This window comes from Engraulis encrasicolus, chromosome 22 (assembly GCF_034702125.1).
Source record: "Engraulis encrasicolus isolate BLACKSEA-1 chromosome 22, IST_EnEncr_1.0, whole genome shotgun sequence".
Taxonomy (NCBI): domain Eukaryota; kingdom Metazoa; phylum Chordata; class Actinopteri; order Clupeiformes; family Engraulidae; genus Engraulis; species Engraulis encrasicolus.
In genome coordinates, this window is record NC_085878.1 from 24,097,212 (window position 1) to 24,118,317 (window position 21,106).

Sequence of the window (21,106 nt, forward strand, 5' to 3'; positions counted from 1 at the left end):
GTGGAACGTTACCACCCAAGACCATCGCAAGCGATTGTCGGCAAAGATTTCCTCGTCGTGTGCGACGTTCTAAGATAGAACTTTGGCAGCTCAAAGAGTCGCCGATTGCAAATCGTAGAAATCAAACACTGTTTGATATTTGCGACTGGAAATAGAACGTCGGGCATTGTCTCGGTGGCTGCGAGCAGTGATAAGATTGACAGTTGCGATTCTCTTCTAGTGTGCGGTGCACCCCGACGTCAAAATCGCACACACAATCGTGAGTCGTGTAGTTTGAGCCTGTCTTTAGTGAAAATGTTCGAGAGCCTTGGTTGTTGGGGGTTTCTCCCTCTGACAACATTTGAAAAAGTGGTAGTTAAATGTACAATTTTATTACAATATTAGGAATTAAAAATGAATTATGGAGTTTTTTTTTCTAGCGCAGACACTTGGGCTTCAGGGCCTCTTTGGCACTGGGCCTCGGCCCGGTAGGCCCGTTCCGTACTCCACTCTTGGTTGAGGCCTATTTATCCTTCTCCCAAACAATAAGCTGTGAATCTGAGAAATATCACACTCCCGTGCACTGTGTGTGTAAATACAGCTCAGCTCTTCTGGAGTCCGCCCAGCAGCAGCCAGAGGACTCCTCAGAGTGCACTCAAGACCCCGCGCTACTCGTTTGTTGACAATTGGAAGGAATGGGGAAAGGAGGAGAAGGAAGGGTGAAGGAGAAGGCTGAGGGTGAGGGTGGATTTTTTTTTTTTTTTTACTGTATGCTCCCTTATTGTTGTATTGTGTACTGTGTGTGTCTCACACTTTTGTTTCAGGAGCTTGTCATTTTAGGTGGGAGGTTGCCCAGCATTTGTTTATTTATTTATTTATTTATTTGTGAAACAAAAAGGAGGGCTTGGTCTTAACAGGGAAGAGATGACATCACACCCAGAGAATGCTCCCCTCCGAGAGAGAGAGAGAGAGAGAGAGAGAGAGAGAGAGAGAGAGAGAGAGAGAGAGAGAGAGAGAGAAGCATACTGCTGGTTCCCATTAGCCTCCAATGAGACGGGGAGGTACGCTGAGTGAACACGGATCTGGCCAATTCACCCCGACGCTCCCTTTTCCTTTGTCAGTTTTACAAGGATTGACCTTGTCGGAGTCGTTTCTCAACACAGATTTTTTTTTGCCACCGTGGCAAAATAGAGATAAGTATAAAATGTCCTGGTGGATGGGAGGATGGGATTTTTCTATTACTCAACTGTCAGGGGGACGAAAGAAGATTACTTCATGTGAAACTGTGAGAATCCGCTCAGTCATTTTGAAACGTCATCCTTGATCATCGTGAAACATTTTAAGGCTGACACATCTGCGCCGCATGCCACAGTGACCAAGTGGTCTGAGAAGCAGAGTAAACTGTTTTAGTGAGTTTGGTTTTTGGTGTAAACTCCTGCTGCTCTTTTGTAGAAACAGTCTACCAAGTCTGCTGTCCAACTTGTTTGAATGTGTTTAATAAAATGGTGATTATGGCACGGGAAAAGTACTTCCCACATTGGGCTGTATGAAAAAATCACAAAACAAAATGATGGGTGTAACAGCTGAGTGTCTACATCAGAGACTGTGGAGGCCTTCTTCTCATTTTCTCTGACTTACTTCACATGTCATTGCCAAATGTATAATTCCATACTTCATGCAGTGTTTCAGAGCTTGTAAGATCTATTTTTTTTCACATTTCATCCCTCATATGCAGTTATGATGGAGATTCCAGGCCAACCGATTCCTTGTTAAAGCAGGCTTCTTGATGAGGAACAGGGAGTGGGAAGTCTCTTGCTTGTCTGAGGGAGTGATGGTGTGTGCAGTGCTGTACATTTGGATGCAATCGGCTCGTGTTGCCAGCAGCACAACAGACTGGCAAGAGTCTTACAATTGTCTTTCTAACTCTCCAATTTCCCCAGATGCACTCTGCAGCAGGTTTGAGACAAAGAGGCAGAGAAAAAATACACCTCGGCCTAGACCATCCCTAATTTGGGCTGAGAGATAGAGAGAGATAGAGAGAGAGATAGAGAAAGAGAGAAAGAGAAGACCAAAAGATACCTCCATGTTGTGCTGATGGGAAGTCTCTTTTGTTCCCCTGCCCCCCCTCTCGGCATTGACGACAATCCGGAATTTTACAAGGAATCCTGGGATTTCAGGAAACTGTCAGCTCCACAGGTGTCTGCCTGTGTGTGTGTGTGTGCACGCATGCCCTCTCATCTCCTCTCGCTCCTCTCTCCTCCCTCCCTCTCACTCGTCCTCCATCCTTCCTGTGTCGTTTATTTAAAAACAGCGCAGCGGATCCAAGGCTGACGCACTGTCCTGCTTGACCTGGCCTCTTCCTCTGGGGCCGGCCAGACAATAGCTGGGCTAGGTGGGGTCACCTCAGCCCCGGGAGCGTCCAGGGAGCACAGCGGTGCAGGGAAGGGTGGGAAAAGGGCCTTGTGTGTGTGTGTGTGTGTGTGTGTGTGTGTGTGTGTGTGTGTGTGTGTGTGTGTGTGTGTGTGTGTGTGTGTGTGTGTGTGTGTGTGTGTGTGTGTGTGTGTGTGTATCACTGTTCCGCCAAACATGCGGATTGCACACTGCTGATTGTGGGTGGAGAAGACTGGAGCCCATATTCTCACAAAGAGGCCACTGTAGTGTCCTGAGCCAGAAAGGATTCTTGGGGAAAGCTCCAAGCACTATGCAAGAACCGCGGGGCTCAGCGTCCGAAAACAAAGGTGTGGACGAGGGTTGAACACATGTATGCGAGGCGAGGCGAGGCGAGGCGAGGCGAGGCAAGGCGAGCTGGCCCTCCGGCCACGGTCCTATTATTAGCACACACAAAATCCCGAATATATGGGGTGGGTATATATCCAACATGTTCTCGAGCTGCCGTCTCCGATTTCTAATAAGATTCCCTCCGCATACGTTTTGATCAAGCGGACCGGCTCTCGCTCACAAGCATTAGAACAGATGTTGGGATCAAGGGCTCTGATAATTTCATTCAATAGCCTTACAATGACATAGATACATCTAACAATAGCCCATACATTTAGTTGTCTATGACATCTCTTGGGTGGAAATGTATCCACTGACAGCCTGAATTACCTCAGGGTGCAGTCTAAGCCACAGACATATGTCCACCATTACACATTCTTCTCTGTATGAGGGCTGAGAGGGCCTTCCTTACATTTGCTCCCTCCGCACCCTGATATGCACATTCACTCACTGTAGCAGACCACGATATAAACCTGGGTGGGTCTACACAGTGAGAATAGCAGTGTGTTTGGACAGGCTGTGGGTATCGTATCTCAGAAGATCCCCCCCTCCTCAGACCCTTGTGAAGCTGCTTCAAGGGGGCGTGGAGGAGACAGCTGTCTCTCCCAACACACACACTGATATCACATTCTAGACTCGAGTGGAGAGGGGATGTTCTGTGAAAATGAGGTGCTTTGTCAAAATGAGCTACCAGTAAGCTGTTAACTTAGCTCAAACCTTAACCCTCTACACCTGAATCCTAACAGTATTGTATTGCACTTAGCTGACGCTTTCATTTATTCAAAGCGATTTACAGTTATTATTTTTCAGGGTATTGGTTACAGTCGCTGGAGCAATGTGGGGTTAGGTGCCTTGCTCAAGGGCACTTCAGCCATGGATGGAGAGGAGAGAGGTCAGGGGGGATTCGAACCTGCAACCCCTAGATTGATAGACTCTCTAACCACTAGGCCACGGCAGTGCAGCTTGATGAGTAGGCCACATCAATAAGACAGCGTCATCATCATACACACAGTACGTGCTCTGCAAATGTGTTGGGCTCTTTTCTAATGTTCACAGAGATGTCTCTCGCTTCAGACTGATGTTATGATCAAGATTGCATTCCTAAGATAAACGAGATACCAAATGAATAAGATGGTCAAGGTCATTGATATGACCTTCCCGGTGAAAAGGTTTCTTTTTTTAACTCCTAATTCAGTCATGGGGATCAGGACTGGTTTCTTCCTTTTCCTTGTCCATTGTGAATGCAACCTGTCCTTCTGTGTTATGTGTGTGAACGGCTGCTCAGCAACGGCTGAATGGAGATCAGTGTTATAGGATCCATCAAAGCCCTGAATAATGAATATACATGTAGCATCATCCTATGTGCTGTCGTTGTATCCCATTACCACTAGCAAGTGTCACCGGTTAAATAGCCTTGTCACCAAAAGCCTAACCCCTCTCATACAACACTTCTTCAGCTTTAGCTTGACTGTGGTGGGGCTGAAATATCTTTTAAACACAGTGATGTAAAATATTATGCTTTTGATTAAAAAAAATCAACCACAGATGAATAGGTGTGGACATATATTTTGCTCATACAAGGAAAGACATCGAAGGCATTTCACTCAGGAAAAAATGTTTTCAATTGAAATATTTTTGAGCTCACACTTAGCCACATCTCCTCTACGTCTGGCTGGCTTTGATGTTAATTTGTCATTCAGGGATCCTGATAGGCCTGGTCTGTTTCACTAGCCGTGAGTGTGATATGTTTACAAAGACAACACGGTTGTGAAACAGGATATTGGCCTGGGTTTTGCCTGGGAAAGGGGGTTCATTCCCATTTGGACTAAAAAACCTTTACCTCAGAGCAGCACAGATGGGAACTGGTAGCTCTTTGGGACTGGGATAGGCAAAACTTCCTTTCTTTAGCAGGAAATGGGCGAAACCTTGCTTGAAGTTATTACTCCCGACATTTTCAGCTCAGAAGGAAATGTCTCCTGATAGCAAAGGCTATTGGTTTCCTGTTGTGAGCCAACAGTTTTTGGGGATTGCCATTCAAAAAACTACTAGAACAGAAAGATCCATATTATTTATATTATAGCAGGGATATCACCTGAATGAGCAATTTGTTATTCCATGTATAAATGAATATCTGAAGTTGACTCCCGGTAGAGACTATTTTCACACCCAATGCCTGAGGCTTCCTTAAAAACCTAAAATAGCAATAGTCTTTAAAAAAAACAGGTATTATTTTCCCAACCAAAGCTGTTTTAGGCAAAATGTGTAACAGATTTTTTTGCCAAAGTTATTATGTTGTAAAACTGAAAACTCCCGCAAGACATTGACCCGCACAGCTTGAGCAGAATGAAAGAACCAAAAACACACAACCCAACCCTGTTTCATTTTCGGGGCATTATTCTCATACACAGCAACACATGCTGGTATTTTTACAGGGAAGTATGTGGGATAGGCCTCTATACTATACATGGTGGTGGTAGCTGGCCTTTTCCATGTGTGGGGCCAAGGGAGAAGACTGTGAGAGGACATCAAACAAGAGGTAGGCTCGGATTCTGAGGTTGCTGTAGGCTTATCGGGCTCTCGCTAGTGATAACAAGTGGAACAGATCAGGCTCTAGTCTTGCTCAGCTTGTGTGTGTGTGTGTACCACAGGGATATTCAAAGGCAGAACTTTTATCTAGCCTACTGTCGCAGTCAGGGGCTTTTTTTGCATGACACATAGGTTAACAAAACATTCCAAGGCATTTAATGTTTTCCTTTTCCTATACAACTGAGTTACAGTATGTATAGATGGCCTATGTTTTGCATTGTTATCCAACAACACATTTTGAAGGCACCTTTTCATTTCTCAAAAGAAAAAAAAACTAAGAATACACAGTTTTAAATCAAGCTTTGACTTCAGCAATTGTTCAACGTGTTCACAATGTTATCACGCCAAATCACACCCAGCAACATGTATAAATGGTAACCATCAAGAACCACTTGACAGCCATGTTGTTATGTCTATAACAATACCAACCAAGCCTAATCAGTATGTACATGTATATCACTGCCAACAGTTGGGAACAGTTGGGCTGGGAACAGTATGCACATTTTAGACAAGACTCTCCAAAATAAATACTGAATGAATAAAAAAGGAATTATTCCCAGACATCCAAGAACCCTCTAGAATAGCCTGACATCATCCAGCTGTACATGGCTTATTCTATGACACAGCCAGTGACTCGTAAAATATATTCACATTAACATCCCCCAGCTCTACAATACCTTAAGCATCTGAATCGTTACTACTGATCAGTACTTATTCACAGTATCACTGTCCAAATAACTCTTAATAGATCGTTAAGGGCAAGGAGCAGGCCACAGGCGTGTACATGAGAAAACAACATTTTAATAGATGAAATAAATACTCCAGTACATGCATGATCAAAAACACATTACAATACTATTGTAAGTCTGGTAAATAGTGTAAAACCTATGGCACACACTCACAGCAGCGTTTAACCCATTTAAAAAAACAAAATTCACACATGGAAACACAAGTATGAACACTCTTCCCACACTCACTCACTAAAATTCATGTACTTCTACAGGATCACCATGTCATTAGTCAGACAAGTGAAGCTACATCCATCATTTTGTCTGTCGTTTTCAAAACAGCTGAAAACTGAGGTAAACTTTTTCCGCTTTTGAAATTGACTGGGTGGTTTTGTATGATTTCTGTTGTGTTTTGGCATTACAAAGCCAAGAGTGAGTGTGGACTAGAGATTAGTTACCGGTCAGTTTTAGTGATGGTTTTTAAATCACATCCAGCGTGAGAAAAAAAACCTGCAACTCGTATGTTGTTGTTTCTACCTTGTTTTACACTCCTCTGTTATTCTCATCTCATGGACAAGAATACCGAGCTGGGAAAAAGAAACAGAAAGGTTATCTATCCACCCATCCTGAACAATCATTAGGAGTTTTCTTTGGTATGTCAACTAATGGATAGGTAGGTAGGTAGGTGGAGAACTGAAATGATTAGAAAACTGAGGGGAGGGTGAGAGAGGTGTAGGTAGGTAAGTGAGTAGAGAACTGAAATTATTAGAAAACTGAGGGGAGGGTGAGAGAGAGAGAGGTGAAAGGGAGGTTAATTGACATTAATTCACAGAGTGGGAGTTGACTGGCGGTAAGGTCCTGGGCGAGGAGCGATCCCTTAGTGCCTGAGAGAGCAGCGTGCAGCCGTCCGACACGGCGCAGGCCGAGTTCCGCAAGCGCTCCCGGTAGTCGGCCATCTTGGCGCTGCTCTCGGGGTGCTGCAAGATATCCCTGAGGCCCTGGGTCAGCAGGACGCACGCCGACACAACGCTCATGGCCCCGCCCAGCACCGCGGTCTGCACCGCCTTGCCCTCGGGACTGATGGCGGCCGCCTTGCCCAGAAACTGCGGCTCTGTGGCGAAGCCCACCAGCGCGTGCACCGACTGCACCAGGGGTCCGCAGAACAGCACACAGCGGTTCCGTGTCAGTTCGCTGGGCGAGGTCTTGACCTCCTTGACGCAGGCCAGCAGGGCCTGGGCGCTGGTGCTGATGCAGCGCACGCTGGCCCTGAACTGCTCCTTGGCGAACTTGTCCTTGGACTTCTCGCTGGCCAGCGTGGACACGTCCGAGAGGGTGCGGAGGTTGCGCGAGATGTTCTGCGACACCTCCAGCAGCACCTGGGGCGTCAGGTCGGCCAGGCAGGTGACCCGCAGCACGCTGCAGCTCTGCTCCACCTCGTGCCGGCAGCGGGTCACCTTGTAGCGGTCCACCAGGCCCAGCACGGCGGGCTGGGAGCCCAGCGTCTCCACGGCGGCCAAGTAGGCGGCGTGGGCCGAGCACTCTGTGAGGGAGACCACCAGGTCACCCATCTCCACCAGCCGCTCGCCCACCTCCACGAACTTGCCCATGTTGAGCTGGCTCTGGATGTCGTGCGTGAGAATGGACAGCTCCTTGGTGCGGGCGATCACCGTGTCCCGGCACTTCTCGAAGGTCTCGGCGACGAACACCCCCTCTGAGCTGATGACGGGCCTGGTCTCGCTGGACAGGAGCAGCAGGTCTGCCACCAGCTGCATTTTGCTCTTGCACGCATCACAGATGGAAGTCAGTTTTTTCCTCTGCTGTACGCTGCCACTCGGAACGCTGGAAGGAAGCTCACCACTGGCTGACTTGCCCGAGCCACTACTAGCCATAGTAGGGTGGTCGGGCTGGCAGTCTGGGTTTTGGACTGATACAAAAATAGATTACGCTGTACACGCCATAGTGAACACATGTATATTAAGACATCTTTGTAAGTAAGACATATAACTGCACCTTCTTTACAAATATTGAAACTGGCCAAGAAGTCTTCCTTGATGTCCTTCAAAACATTAAAATCCACTGACACCGTTGAAAGAGGGCAGGACATTGAAACTTTGTGGTAAACATTTGCAGGAACCCTTCCAACAAGACAATATAATCTTGTTTTAACTCAAGGCACTGCATATAATATGGGCTAGGCGATACTCAGTACAGCGTACTGATTTCTATGTATGTGAGCAATATCATTCAACAAAAAAGAAAATAAGTCAAAGAAAACAAAAATCCCTTCAATTATAGCCTACATGCCGAGTTCCTCAGTGTCAAAACTATCGTTTCAATCTTGCACATTACATGATTCCATCACTTTTGTGTCACAACATGTTACTTTGTATTGTGCCCCTGATGTCTGTAGGAGTGACGTTTTCACAGGTTTCCATTAGCTATTTTGGTCCATAGAATACCAGATGAATAAAATCCAAGATGTTGGTTGCAGTGCTTCAAGGTTTCCGTTCTCAAAAACAAAGTGCAAGATGACTGGAGATTCAAAACGTCTTCCTCCCGAAAATGGGTAAAATTCACTTTCTTTTTTTATTTGACTCAATAAAAATGCCAATTTAAATAGGAAATCACATCCTCTCTTCTTAAACCGCACCAAGTGAAAACGAACTATGATATCCTCGCTGCGTGAGGGTGGCAGGATGTAGATTCACCAAACTGTGATCTAAACTGTATCCACCGACTTCGGCCACCCTATTGTAACAGTGAGGCAGACGCATGCCTGCGCTCCGTGACCAGTTCCGATTGACCTCTTCAAGACCGTTCTGCTTCTCGTGCACCATCGTTTCATCAATGAAACGGATTCGGACCCAGAGAGACCAAATAGCCACGGGACAGGCGCTCCTCTGCTTTCAACCTTTTCTTTCTCATGCAAGACCCCGTGGTAGAAACGAGTTCTCTCTCCAGAGTGAATTCCATGAGCATATCTATTGAATATGCTTAGCAAACTTTAGTGGGGCGAAGTCTTGTCCAGCATAGGTGGTGTCCGGTTTCGGTTTCGATATTCATCTCGACGCTGTGTCTTATCGTCTAAAACGCAAGTTTCATTGAAGTAGTCCAAAACTGCAACACTTGGTGTTTACCTTGACGCTTCATTCAGAAGAAGTGGTTGTCGTTCCTTCTCACAAAGTGAGTTTAGTCCCCCGCTACATAGCCAGTATCAGGAAGCGGTGGAGGGTGTGGCCGCATTTGCGCTGGTTGATTGCTGCTAACTACCAAGGCACGGATAGCATTCTAGCTACATTAGCTTCCTCGAAAATATAGCCAGTTAGCAAGTTTCAGCTGTGAATTTGAGTTCGTGTCCACGAGAATATGATATATCCATAGACGGAGGAATAGTCGTTCACTACCGCCGGCTTTTCTTTCCAAGACAGAAAAGTTGTTTAGTTTTCCTGATCCACGTTTAAGCGGTCAATGTTCCATCTGCCACAATCCATCCCTTCCAGAGGCCCCGACGTGGGACGCATTCGACTACCGGTGTAGAGGCAAAGTTACACCCGTGCCGCCGCTCCCAAAAGGACAGAATACCCGCCTTCCACTTCTCTGTCTGGCCTCAAGCATTTTCAGCCAAAATGGCGAAGGACAGCAAAATAAATAGTAGGGCGACAGTGCTTTTGGGCAGTTCTCTGACTTGTCAAACTCCACTATTTAGTTAATGAAACACACAGCTGCTCTCCACTTTGTAGAGAACGGCGCCTTTGCCGTAACGACAGTTCATTTACGTGTCACGCCCTCATACGTCACGACGTATTCAAACAGTAGTCAAATTCAGCTCATTGGATGTGTGTGTACTTACAATTAAACCAAAGGTCTTACATCTGATTTATAGGCTATTTAATTTTGCATCATTTAGAGTGGCCTATGACCTTTATAACACTCTGCTAAAGCTGTATGTGAGGTATTATTTTTTTACCCTCAAGAAAGTCAACACAATGAATAACCTAGGCCTACCTATATAAAATGTCCATGAAAATTTATGAAACAGATGCATTATAGGCTATAGGTCAGTGTTCCTCAAACTTTTTCAGTCTGAGGACCACTTTGTCCCAGTCACCTGTCAACTGAATAGACGGGCTCAAACTTGTCTGATTTTCATCGACCAGATCTCGGACCAAGATTCTGGTCTGACCAAGAATATAATGAATAATGTTTCCAAACGGCATTGGTTAACTCACCTCCCTCGGTTTGCAACTGGTCGATGCCAGAGTGGGCTGCGCTGAAGTTTAAACCAAACATTTTCTTAATCCCAATAGAATGTCGCTGCTTAAATCACGTCACTGCCTTTAACACGCCTCTACCCAGGACCGTTGGAGATGCTCAAAATTGATTGCTTCCTGACAAAGTGGGTGGAGTTCCCCAGACCGGCGGAGCTCAGAAAGTACCTTAACGAGTTCTTGGCCTGAGTAATTTTGCAGCGCTGAAGGTTGTTGCCTCAGAAGGAGGGTGTAGCCTGACTCACGCTAGCCAACTAGTCATTGCAAATTCAGATGCACAACACTTATTCTTGCTTTATTTTAGTGAAGGAACGACTTAAGATGTGATGTTGTTTTGACGACATTAGAGAAACTGCCTATGCTACCTTGTTTTGGACACACTGACTGCATTTGTAGAAATCCCCTCGTGGACCACTTGAGGTATCTTGGACCATCGGTGGTCCCTGGTCCAGACTTTGAGACCTATTTACTATATACCATTAGGCTATATGTCATGGATGCCAAGACCTACAACACAAAAGTCACCAATCCCTAATGTGTAGTAGGCCCAAACCACAAACCAACCAAGCCCTAAGGGGCATTAGGCCCAAAGCCGCCATCATTACAATGCAGCTGTTGAGATGAGAATTTTTAACATTGTAGCCTGCCTTGCCACTGTGCATGGCACCTGATTTTGCTGTGTGTGGGTTTGCAACACATACCATACCATAGCGGATTTTGTTGTGAGAGGGTGGTTCAAGCAGGTGGATCTTTGAGAAAGATACAGCTGAGAGGGGGTGGTCCTAGTTGCCATTTGGGGGGCATTAGTTTGGTTTATTTTTGAATATTGGCAGGGGTGGGGGGTTTGGCAGGCCATGATGAGGTCAAGGGGGGGTTGAGAGGCTAATGATGAAAACATTGTATGATTGTGAAATATTTAAGCATTTGCTAACTCATGAAGAGGATTTATGAACTTGAACTCATGTACTTGATTAATGAAGTGTCGCCTAGTCTCCCTTTAACATATCAGTGTCAAGTCTTTTTCTCCCGTGTGTCTTTATTGCATGTTCAGCAGTTGTGCTATATTTTCTACTCTACCTAATGTCATGATGATTAAATAAAATGAATCCCTCTAGGCAGGTTAACATTGAGAAAGGAAAGTACAATATTTCAAGGGCATTATGGAACAATGTGAAAAAAAACAATTTGTATTTTTATCTTGTAATAATATTAATAGTATTTGTATTATTATTATGATTATGATTATTATTATTATTAGGCCTATTATTATTAATAATACTGCTACTACTACTACTAATAATAATAATACAATAATAATAATATTATTATTATTAATAATAATAATAATAATAATAATAATAATAATAATTCATCAATTTCATAGTGATCTCTAGTTAGTAACCTAAGAAGAATTCAACATGGGGGGGGGGGGGGGTTGGATTCCTACAGAGTCTGTTTCTGTGGTTACAAACGTTCTGCCTAGTCAGTCCTCCAGCTGCACAGGGCACAGTGCCATTGGGTGGAGTGTCCTGTGAGGAAACTGGCTAGATTCTGTTGAATGAGCCGCTCACTGCAAACACTCAACAAGAACAGAGGCAGGAAGGGGAGTAGGCTTCTCATTGAATTGAAATACAGATGGACAGAACTGCAGAAATGACAGGTTGTTATCACTTTTACTTTTAGCTTTTTTTTTCAACAAGCACTGCCCAATTTCTCTCTTGTCCAAAAAACCCTCTTCATTAAGGCAGAACTAGGCTGATGTTCCATGTAGTTGTAGATTCATAAATAGGTGAGATATAAAAAGTCAAACATTGTCATTGCAATAGCCTACACTCAAAAGCAAGCCTACAGTAGGCCTAGTTGTTGTTTCTAGAAATAGGCATCGTAGGCATAGTAGGCATAGTAGTACTAGTAGTAGTAGTTGGGCTTAATTTATTATATTATATTATATTATATTATATTATATTATATTATATTATATTATATTATATTATGTAATGTTACTTTATGTTATGTTATATTATATTATATATTATAGTCATGTGATGTAGGCTATTCCAATGTTTGAAAACATTGAATGTCCTCATGCATTTTTTTTTTCATCTTAAATGTAAGCCCAGAGCAATTATTTGATAGACATATGAATAGAAAAGATGAAAAATCTGGTTCTTTTTTCTGTGGTGGACTCAACTCTCTTTCTCTTAGACAAGAACAAGTAGCAGTGGGTAGTATTCCTAAAAGCCTATTTCTTTTTTTTATTTGACAGGGTTGCACGCCCCCTTCAGAGTGGTGACGTCCTGACGTTACCCAATAGAATGCTTCCAGCTCGTGCATCAGCATTAAAGATGGCGTCGCCCGGCAAGTCCAGAATGTTGTCCAATGTTGTCCTCCTTATTTTTGTAATTTCTTTAATTACCGTACAATGTAAAGACGACAAACCGAAAAAGAAGAAAGATATCCGTGATTACAATGACGCGGATATGGCGAGACTTTTGGAGCAGTGGGAGGTTTGCTAACTTTCGTTTCTCTTCACAGCTTTTCTACTCTGTTTTCTGTCAGGCTGATTTTCAGTCATGCTAGTCACATTTTCTTGTCATGACAGGAATCTTGTAGTAAAAAAAAAGTATTGCACTTTTAAGAAAGATGTATCTCTTTCTTTGATGCAAAGGAGTTGTAGCTATGTTTACGTCTTGGACACTGGCGTAGCCTTGTTGAACTAACGGAAAGTTTGAGGGAAACCGTTAGAACAGTATGTTCAACTTTGGCCGCCTATTTTCTAACGAATTCTTCCTTCTCTTAGCATTACAACTATTCCGTGTGAAATTATGCTTTTCAATAGGTCAAAATGCGTAGGGTATGTAAGACGTAAGCTTAACTTCAATTACATTCAGTATGTAATCATGAGCACAGCTGAGGAAGTAAATCATTATCAACATGGCCACCATTGTGGCTTGTATAAAACAGGGGCTCCGCACTTAACTTAACACTGTTATGTTAACACTTATAATATTCCCGATTATACTCTCACTTCTTCTGACACTATCATTCTGGATATCGTGGGGTGTTCACATTTAACTGCTGCATACATTGGTCTATGGGACAGACTTGTGAATGTGCAACTTCCTTGTTACTGACAAAGTCAGCAAGATTGCTGCTACTCATGGGCACAAATATGCTGTGGTATGTCCCTTTCAGGAAGATGATGACATTGAAGAGGGCGACCTGCCCGAACACAAGAGGTCTCCACCTCCCATAGACTTCTCCAAAGTGGACAGCTCTAAACCAGAGGAGCTTCTGAAAATGTCCAAAAAGGGGAAGACACTGATGGTGTTCGCGACCGTGTCGGGAGACCCTAAAGAAAAGGAGACAGAAGAGATCACTGGCCTGTGGCAGTCCAGTCTCTTCAATGCCAACTTTGACATTCAGAGGTACAACACTTTATGGAGCCTTTTTGTGATGTGTTAACGATTGAATTGCCATATTATACTGTGCACCCCATGTAAGGTAGGTGTGCCTTATGTCTTTTGTGTGTCCTGGCACATTGGATCCATTCCATCATCCAAACTCCCTTCCTCGATGAGGCTTGTGGCCTCATTCTTGACTGACGCCCCATCTTTCCCCTATTCAACATCCCAATTGCAAATGAGAAAATCACCTTTGAATTGCACTTGCGTGAATATTAAATTAAACCTCTATCGTTGTGACGTCATCATATGTTCACAAGCACAAGAGAGGATGGGAGATTAGATATTGAAGTGGACCCATTGTAATTTTTCAGGGCGAGCAAAAGGTTGTCGTACTATTAGATACTGTGTGATGTAGGATGTGCATAACTCCACTCCACCTGAGCAGGAACCAGCTTTTTGCTGCAATATAGCTGAAATGGTAATTTAGTGTAGTGAGCAGTTTTGTAACATTTGTTAAAAGAGCCCTCATTTCTGTTCAGATGTTTGGGACAGGAAAGAGTATGTTAAGTACTTAGTTGTCTATTGCAGGTCTAGAAGAAAGGGCAATACAATAACTTGCACAGCCTGATCTCCAAAAATTCTGTGCTCCTGGACACGGATGTTAAGGACACGAAATCCATGTCAAGGAGCACGGATTTTGCCAAAATTCCGTGCTCCTGGACACAGAATTGTTTTCCGTGCTCCTGGACACGGAATTGTTTTCCGTGATGGGCACACGGAAGTGCTTTCTATAGGCTATTACCACAGCACTGTGTTAACTCTATCATTAGAAAATACATACCAAATGCTAATCCTAAACAAAACAATGCTATAGCAATTTAAGTTGTGCCCTGACCAAAACATTCCCTAACCATAACCTGTCATTAAAGACATATTTTTGAGAAATACCTTTTCCAGTTGGTTGCTAGGCTATCAAACTCATATAATGAATGAAAGAAAACTAGCTGTGCCCAGACCAAAACAATGCCTAACCCTAACCTGTCAGTAAGAAATGCTTTTTTTGAGACAAAATATTTGAAATTAGAAAAATCCTGAGAAAACACAAGACTGTGGAAATAGCCTATAGAAAGCACTTCAAACAATTCCGTGTCCAGGAGCACGGAAAACAATTCCGTGTCCAGGAGCACAGAATTTTGGCAAAATCCGTGCTCCTGGACACGGATTTTGTGTCCTTAACATCCGTGTCCAGGAGCACGGAATTTTTGGAGATCATGTTGACTTGCAGGACATTTGTACAAATCATGTAAACTTGATATGAAGGCATCTGTGCCAAAACTAAATGCTGATGAATAGAACTGTATCCATAACCACAGCTGGAGCTGGCAAACCCATCCAGATGGGCTCAAAGGACAATTGAAATTGCCTTGGTCGGCATTTCTGGTTCTTCGTTTAGGGTGTTTTATATGTCTGAGCATTTGGTATGTAAACCATTTGCAAAGTTACAAGAGCTCAAAGTGCATACCAGAGTTCAACATCAGAGCACTGATTATTACTAAACGGCAGGACTGTTTCATTAGGAGGGTCAGAGTTGCTGTGAAGTCATTCATCACATGGCAGTAATGGGGACGGTAGCAGAAGGGTCATTCCATGTCAACTCACACCATTTCCTAGAATCTCCACTGGTGACTGATCTTGCACAGACAGGTACTTTCTGAAAGTTTGGGTGCCACGCCCACTTTTTGAGCCCCGGACTTGTATACACAATTTACAAGCAGATTTGGACCCCTCCAGCGTATTGACCTGGAGTGACCCATAAGCAGAATTACCTGTCCTCAAGCCTTTTAGATTTTGAGCAAGTCAGACCGAGAAGTTGGACGCTGTGTAAGCGTGCTTACATTATTGCGCACACACATGTTGGTTTGCTCGTAAGTTTGGTAAAGAATAGCTGCATTTTTAAAGCTTTATCAACACCTTATAAATGTTTGTAAATAAGTACGGAATACTATGGTAATATCCGTAAATATTTAGACTTAAAAAACTGCCTAGTTTGATGTGTTTGCCATCTATATTCTGTGGTTTCACGTCTTTTTCTCTTTGAAGACCAAATTTCCAGGCCTGCTGGGACTATACTATGTCTGCTGTGTTAACATTTCTTACTCACATATGGATTTTTTTATTTTTTTTTCAAAAATAGATAATTTTGTTGTCACATATTTCATATGAAACTGCACAACATAAGCCTTTCCACTGATTGCACTCACATGTCTTTGACACAGGCAATCCCCCATATAGCAGCAATTAACCCATTGATAGTCATCCATGACCATTTAATCCTACAGCACTTTTGTCATATTCCTCAATTTGGAATTGGTTCTCAACAAAGAATGCTTAAACACAGCTACAGTTGTCTCGTGGACATTCTGTGTGGTCTGAGTGTGGTGGGTTTCATGTTGGTTTTGAATACTGACGTTTTACTGGGATCAAGGTTTATGTCAGAGATGGCATTTACAAGTTTGTAAAGGTGAATCATAATCATTTACAACTGGGCCTTTGTTAAAGTGAAACATCTAGAACATGCTACCAGGAAGCATGTAATGAACACCGTTGAGTTTGTTAACAGCTGTGGTGTGTGTGTGTGTGCGTGCGCGCATGTTTATGGACTTCTGGTGCCATATTGCAGTGGCTACCACAAATAAAGAAGTATTGTGTGGTGCTGTGATCAAAAACATTGGGCCCAGTGCAAGTGTTATGTGCGCGCACCCCAATTGACATGCAATGATCAATTTGTGGTGTTCGGTTTTCATTCTGTGGTGCTTTACCACAGAGTGGTCTTTTTATGGGGAACACTGCCTTAGCCCTTTCATCCAATGGCCTGTGTGTGTGAAGGAACGACCATGTTCTGATGATATCTCTCCCTCTTTTTCCTCTCTCTCTCTCTCTCTCTCTCTCTCTAGGTACGTGGTGGGCTCCAACCGCGTGATCTTCATGCTACGTGACGGCAGCTACGGCTGGGAGGTCAAGGACTTCCTGGTGGCCCAGGACCGCTGTGAGGATGTGACGGTGGAAGGCCAGGTGTTCCCTGGGAAGGCCGCCAAACCCAAAGGGAAGGATGAGAAAAACGGCAAGAAAAAGACGGTGGACAAAAAGGCTGCCAACAGAGCTAGTGCCAACAAAGCAAAACCTAATGTGGAGTTATGATCCCTATGGCTGATTTCCTTGGGAAGGAGAAGGACATAGTGGTGATGTGTGACAACGATCTCACATGAACAGGTCAACGCACACGTGCCATCAGCAGTGTTGGGATGAGTCATCAAGGGGTCAATGGAAGTTTTTGATCAGGACTTTGTTGGACCTGTTGGGAAGCTGTAACACAATCCATTGACTTATTTACTGTCGAACAGGATTAAGTTGGTACTTTTATGTTACACTATGAGCATTTTTTTCAATCTGTTCCTCTGTTCACAATGTTTATTGTTCATCTGCCTTAAGGTGCCGGTATGCTTGCTGCAAGATACGCGAGCGCGTGCACGATTCGTTCATGAACGCGTTAACGTGCGTATTTAATGTCAATTTCGCACGCGTTGGACATGGCAGCCAAATGCGTGCATTTTGCGTCTTGGTCAACTGCTTTTGAAGCAAGCATGTGCTGTCGGTTGCTCGCGGTGACGTGCGTAATTTACAGCTCGCAGCAAGCATACCGGCACCTTTATTGATTTTGCTTCAAGCACATACTGTACGACAAATGAATTTCACCATATCTTTAAATAGGTTAATTCAGACTCATTTTGCCATCACTAGGGTAGGAATTGTTTTACGTTTACTGTTTTTTCAGTGTTCAGATGTGATTCCATCCACTTTTCGGTCTGTTCATGCACTTCTCTCTTGGTTAAGAGATGATTGTCTTATGTCTACTGTGGTTAATTGCGTTTTTGTTTTTTTTACGGTAATCACATGGGCAAAGTAGAACCAATCTTGCACTTGAGTGGTAGTAATCCCAGGCACTAAGCTATCATCAATTATTGGGTATAATATCTCTCCCTCAACGCTAAAACATTTAATAATCTTTAATGAAAAGATTTACTTCAACATGGAATGTGAAAGCTGGTGGCATTTGTTAGAAAAAAAGTGTAGTGATTGTTCTCATTGCTTTTTTTCCATAATGTTCAAAAGATTGTGCCAAATAAACATCCAGTTTCTGCTGTTTTTAAGATCTGTGTTTTTTTTTTTTCCTGTCTAAAATTCTCTCCAAACCAAATTTCCCCATTTTGTAGCTCCCTCAATAGTCATCCCCGCCATGGTAAATACCAGCAAAAGTAACTCAAAAGTCCCCATTATTTTGCCTACTGCTGCTCTCTCCCCACCCATTGTGTTATGCCAGCATGGATGAAAAGTCTATGGTCTGTTATGTGTGATTTCAGTTCATGACACACACACACCAGATGGAATGCTGATATCCAGCGTATTTGAAAATGATCTCTGATAAAGTGGTGGGACAGCCTTCTGCTTACACAGCCATACACACACACACACACCAGTTCAGAGGGAGGTCATGGCTGGGCAGGGATCCAAGCGTCCTTATGATTTGCATCAGCCCACACAGAACAATAACCAATGGCAATGATGTGCTTCCATGCAAAATGTCACTTTGCCAGGTAATAACAATGAAACTTTTAGATACATGAATGTAGATGTATAGATAATTGTACTACTGTAAATGTTACTGTAACACTGTGAGATTACAGAAGACAAGGCAGGTACTAACAGTGTGGTAAAACGGAAGAGTGCCCTCGCTCTCCCTCATCCCCAGGGGGGGAGCTATAGGCGGGGCATTTGGCCCTGTTCCAAGGGCCCTCTTGTATTGGTCCTGGGGGCCCTATTGTGACCATGGCAGGCTGTATGGTGAGCGCCATCAGTGTTTTGCCCTGGGGCCCTGTATGCGATTGCTCTGCCACTGCTCAGCCCTGGACCATGAGTGCATGTCGAAATAGTTCCTACAGGCCTTTCCTGTTACTTGTGGCCTTGTGATGCTAGAGACGACGTCAGTGTGTTATTCAATATCTCGCAAAAGCACTACTCGGGATTAGTGTTGCACCGATACCATTTTTTGGCCCCGATACCGACACCCCATACCTGGCTGTGCAGTATCGGCCGATACCAATACCATACCGATACCACTCTGTTTGAAATATAGATATATATGAAGAGCTGCATACCACTTGGATGTAAAATCATTGCTATCATGGTTTTGTCAGGCTGCTGCTGCTGACACCCAGATGTACCTGTCGTTCCGTCCAGAGGACACCACGGTTTCGGAACGCATCTCTGCCTGCCTCACCGACTTGTCAACATGGATGAAGGACCACCACCTACAGCTGAACCTGGCCAAGACAGAGCTCCTGGTGATCCCAGCTAAAGAGCCGCTCAGTCACAACATCAACCTCAAGATAGGCTCCACCATCGTGACCCCAAGCAAAGTCGCCAAAAACCTTGGCGTCATGATTGATGATGAGCTGTCATGCTCCAACTACATCAACTCGGTCACCCGGACCTGTCGAATCCAGATGTCCAACGTACGGAATATCAGACCTGTGCTGACACAATATTCTACACAACGACTGGTCCAGGCCACGGTCCTGTCCCGCGTTGACTACTGCAACTCACTCATGACAGGTCTACCTGCTTGTGCGCTAAAGCCTCTGCAGATGATCCAGAATGCGGCGGCACGGTTGATCTTCAATCAACCCAAAAGGACCCATGTTACTCCTCTATTTATTGAGTTGCACTGGTTACCGATCGCCGCCCGGATCAAGCACAAGGCATTGACCCTTGCCTACAAAACCATCACAGGAACGGCCCCAGCTTATCTGAAGGACCTACTAACGCCTTATGTTACTGGAAGAGATCTGCGCTCATCCAGCACAAGCCGTCTGGCTCTGCCATCCAGTCGCTCTAGGTACTCCCAGTCAAGATTGTTCTCCGTTGTGGTTCCCAAGTGGTGGAACAGTCTCCCAGAGGCAGCAAGACTAAGCACCTCTCTTGCAGCCTTCAAGAAACAACTAAAGACATTCCTCTTTCGAGAGAATCTACTAGACTAATGATTGAACTGGCCTTGCCCCAGGGCAGAATCCTGACATTATGTTTAGTTTAGTTTAGTTTGTGAGTGTGTGTTTGTGTTCTCATTATTTCCTCTTTATTAAAAAAAAAAAAAAAAAAACTAACCCCTCTTTGTAATTGCACTTGTTGTTCTGTATATCTCCTGTGCACTTTGTATTTGCTTGTGATGTTGGCTTGATTATGTCATCTTCTGAAAGTCGCTTTGGTTATAAAGCGTCTGCCAAATGCAATGTAATGTAATGTAATGTAATGTAATGCTGCCTACCTTTGTGAAACAGGAAAAATACTGTACAAAGTGAATGCAGTGGAACTTTTTATACTTTTTAAATACCTCTGATATTAAATAATTAAGGTTAAGGCTGCATTCAAGTGTCATACAAGCATCAGTAAATGGTATCGGTGCCCTATTTGTTGGTACTTGCTGATACCGATACCACCATTTTTGTGCCGCTTTGGGGCCCCGGCCGATACTGGTATCGGTATCAGTGCAACACTACTCGGTATGTTGAATAGGGGTGTGCAAAACAATCATGACAATGCATCGCGATACTTATTTCCAAGCTATACTGCGTTGATTCGTTACAATCGATTTGATAATGATCAAATAAAATTTTCCACTGGTTCATTTTACTCAGTATATACAGTCAAACCACCACACATGCTTAACACCATCTAAAGCAAATTTGTTTATCTTGGTCTCATCAGACCACACGACATGGTTCCAGTGATCCATATCCTTGGTCTGTTCATCTCTCTTGAGACCAAGATAAACAAATTTGCTTTAGATGGCGTCAATCATGTGTGGTGGTAAACAAGTGAGTTTTACACAAAAAGTGCATCATCTGGCTCGTCAAGCATGGTTGTGGGACTGACATGGTTTGGCGATGTATAGATGCCATCAACATTGGAAATCTGAATTACACCTAAAGAAACATGCATGTCAACATGCACTGTAACTACAGAAGCAGATCATGATACTCTCCATAGGATTTCATTCAAAACTCACACCCATCTATTTTAGCCAGATGCAGACTCAAAATGTACAATTTCAATGTACTGAAAGGTTGAAACACACACCGATGACCTCCCTTTTAATCCCTTTTCATTTCGAAATGAAAAAATGAATGTAGTTGCTGCCAAAGGTGGTTCTACAAAGTATTAAGCAAAGGCTGTGAATACTTTTGTAAAAAAGATTTCTTTGTTTTTTATTTTTGATAAATTTTCAAAACTGTCAAGACAACTTGTT

At 43.7% G+C, this 21,106-nt stretch overlaps 2 protein-coding genes across 2 annotated transcripts; one reads left to right on the forward strand and one right to left on the reverse strand.

Annotated features, from left to right (window-relative positions):
* Positions 1-6,126: 6,126 nt before the first annotated feature.
* tlnrd1 (talin rod domain containing 1) lies at positions 6,127-9,822 on the reverse strand. The gene has a single exon (XM_063188935.1). The coding sequence runs from the start codon at positions 7,958-7,960 to the stop codon at positions 6,893-6,895; it is 1,068 nt and encodes a 355-aa protein (XP_063045005.1). The 5' UTR covers positions 7,961-9,822; the 3' UTR covers positions 6,127-6,892.
* Positions 9,823-12,660: 2,838 nt separating this feature from the next.
* Positions 12,661-17,954, forward strand: mesd (mesoderm development LRP chaperone). Its single transcript, XM_063188936.1, has 3 exons — positions 12,661-12,846; positions 13,535-13,767; positions 16,701-17,954. Exons 1-3 carry the CDS (start codon positions 12,685-12,687, stop codon positions 16,942-16,944), a joined length of 639 nt encoding a protein of 212 aa, XP_063045006.1. The 5' UTR covers positions 12,661-12,684; the 3' UTR covers positions 16,945-17,954.
* Positions 17,955-21,106: the final 3,152 nt, after the last annotated feature.

What these genes read in the sequence shown, in the direction of transcription:
- mesd (XM_063188936.1), top strand. Translation starts at nt 12,685, where the DNA reads ATGGCGTCGCCCGGCAAGTCCAGAATGTTGTCCAATGTTGTCCTCCTT. An exon ending in GACTTTTGGAGCAGTGGGAG is followed by an intron (nt 12,847 to 13,534) that starts GTTTGCTAACTT and finishes TGTCCCTTTCAG; the next exon opens with GAAGATGATGACATTGAAGA. An exon ending in GCCAACTTTGACATTCAGAG is followed by an intron (nt 13,768 to 16,700) that starts GTACAACACTTT and finishes CTCTCTCTCTAG; the next exon opens with GTACGTGGTGGGCTCCAACC.
- tlnrd1 (XM_063188935.1), bottom strand. Translation starts at nt 7,960, where the DNA reads ATGGCTAGTAGTGGCTCGGGCAAGTCAGCCAGTGGTGAGCTTCCTTCC.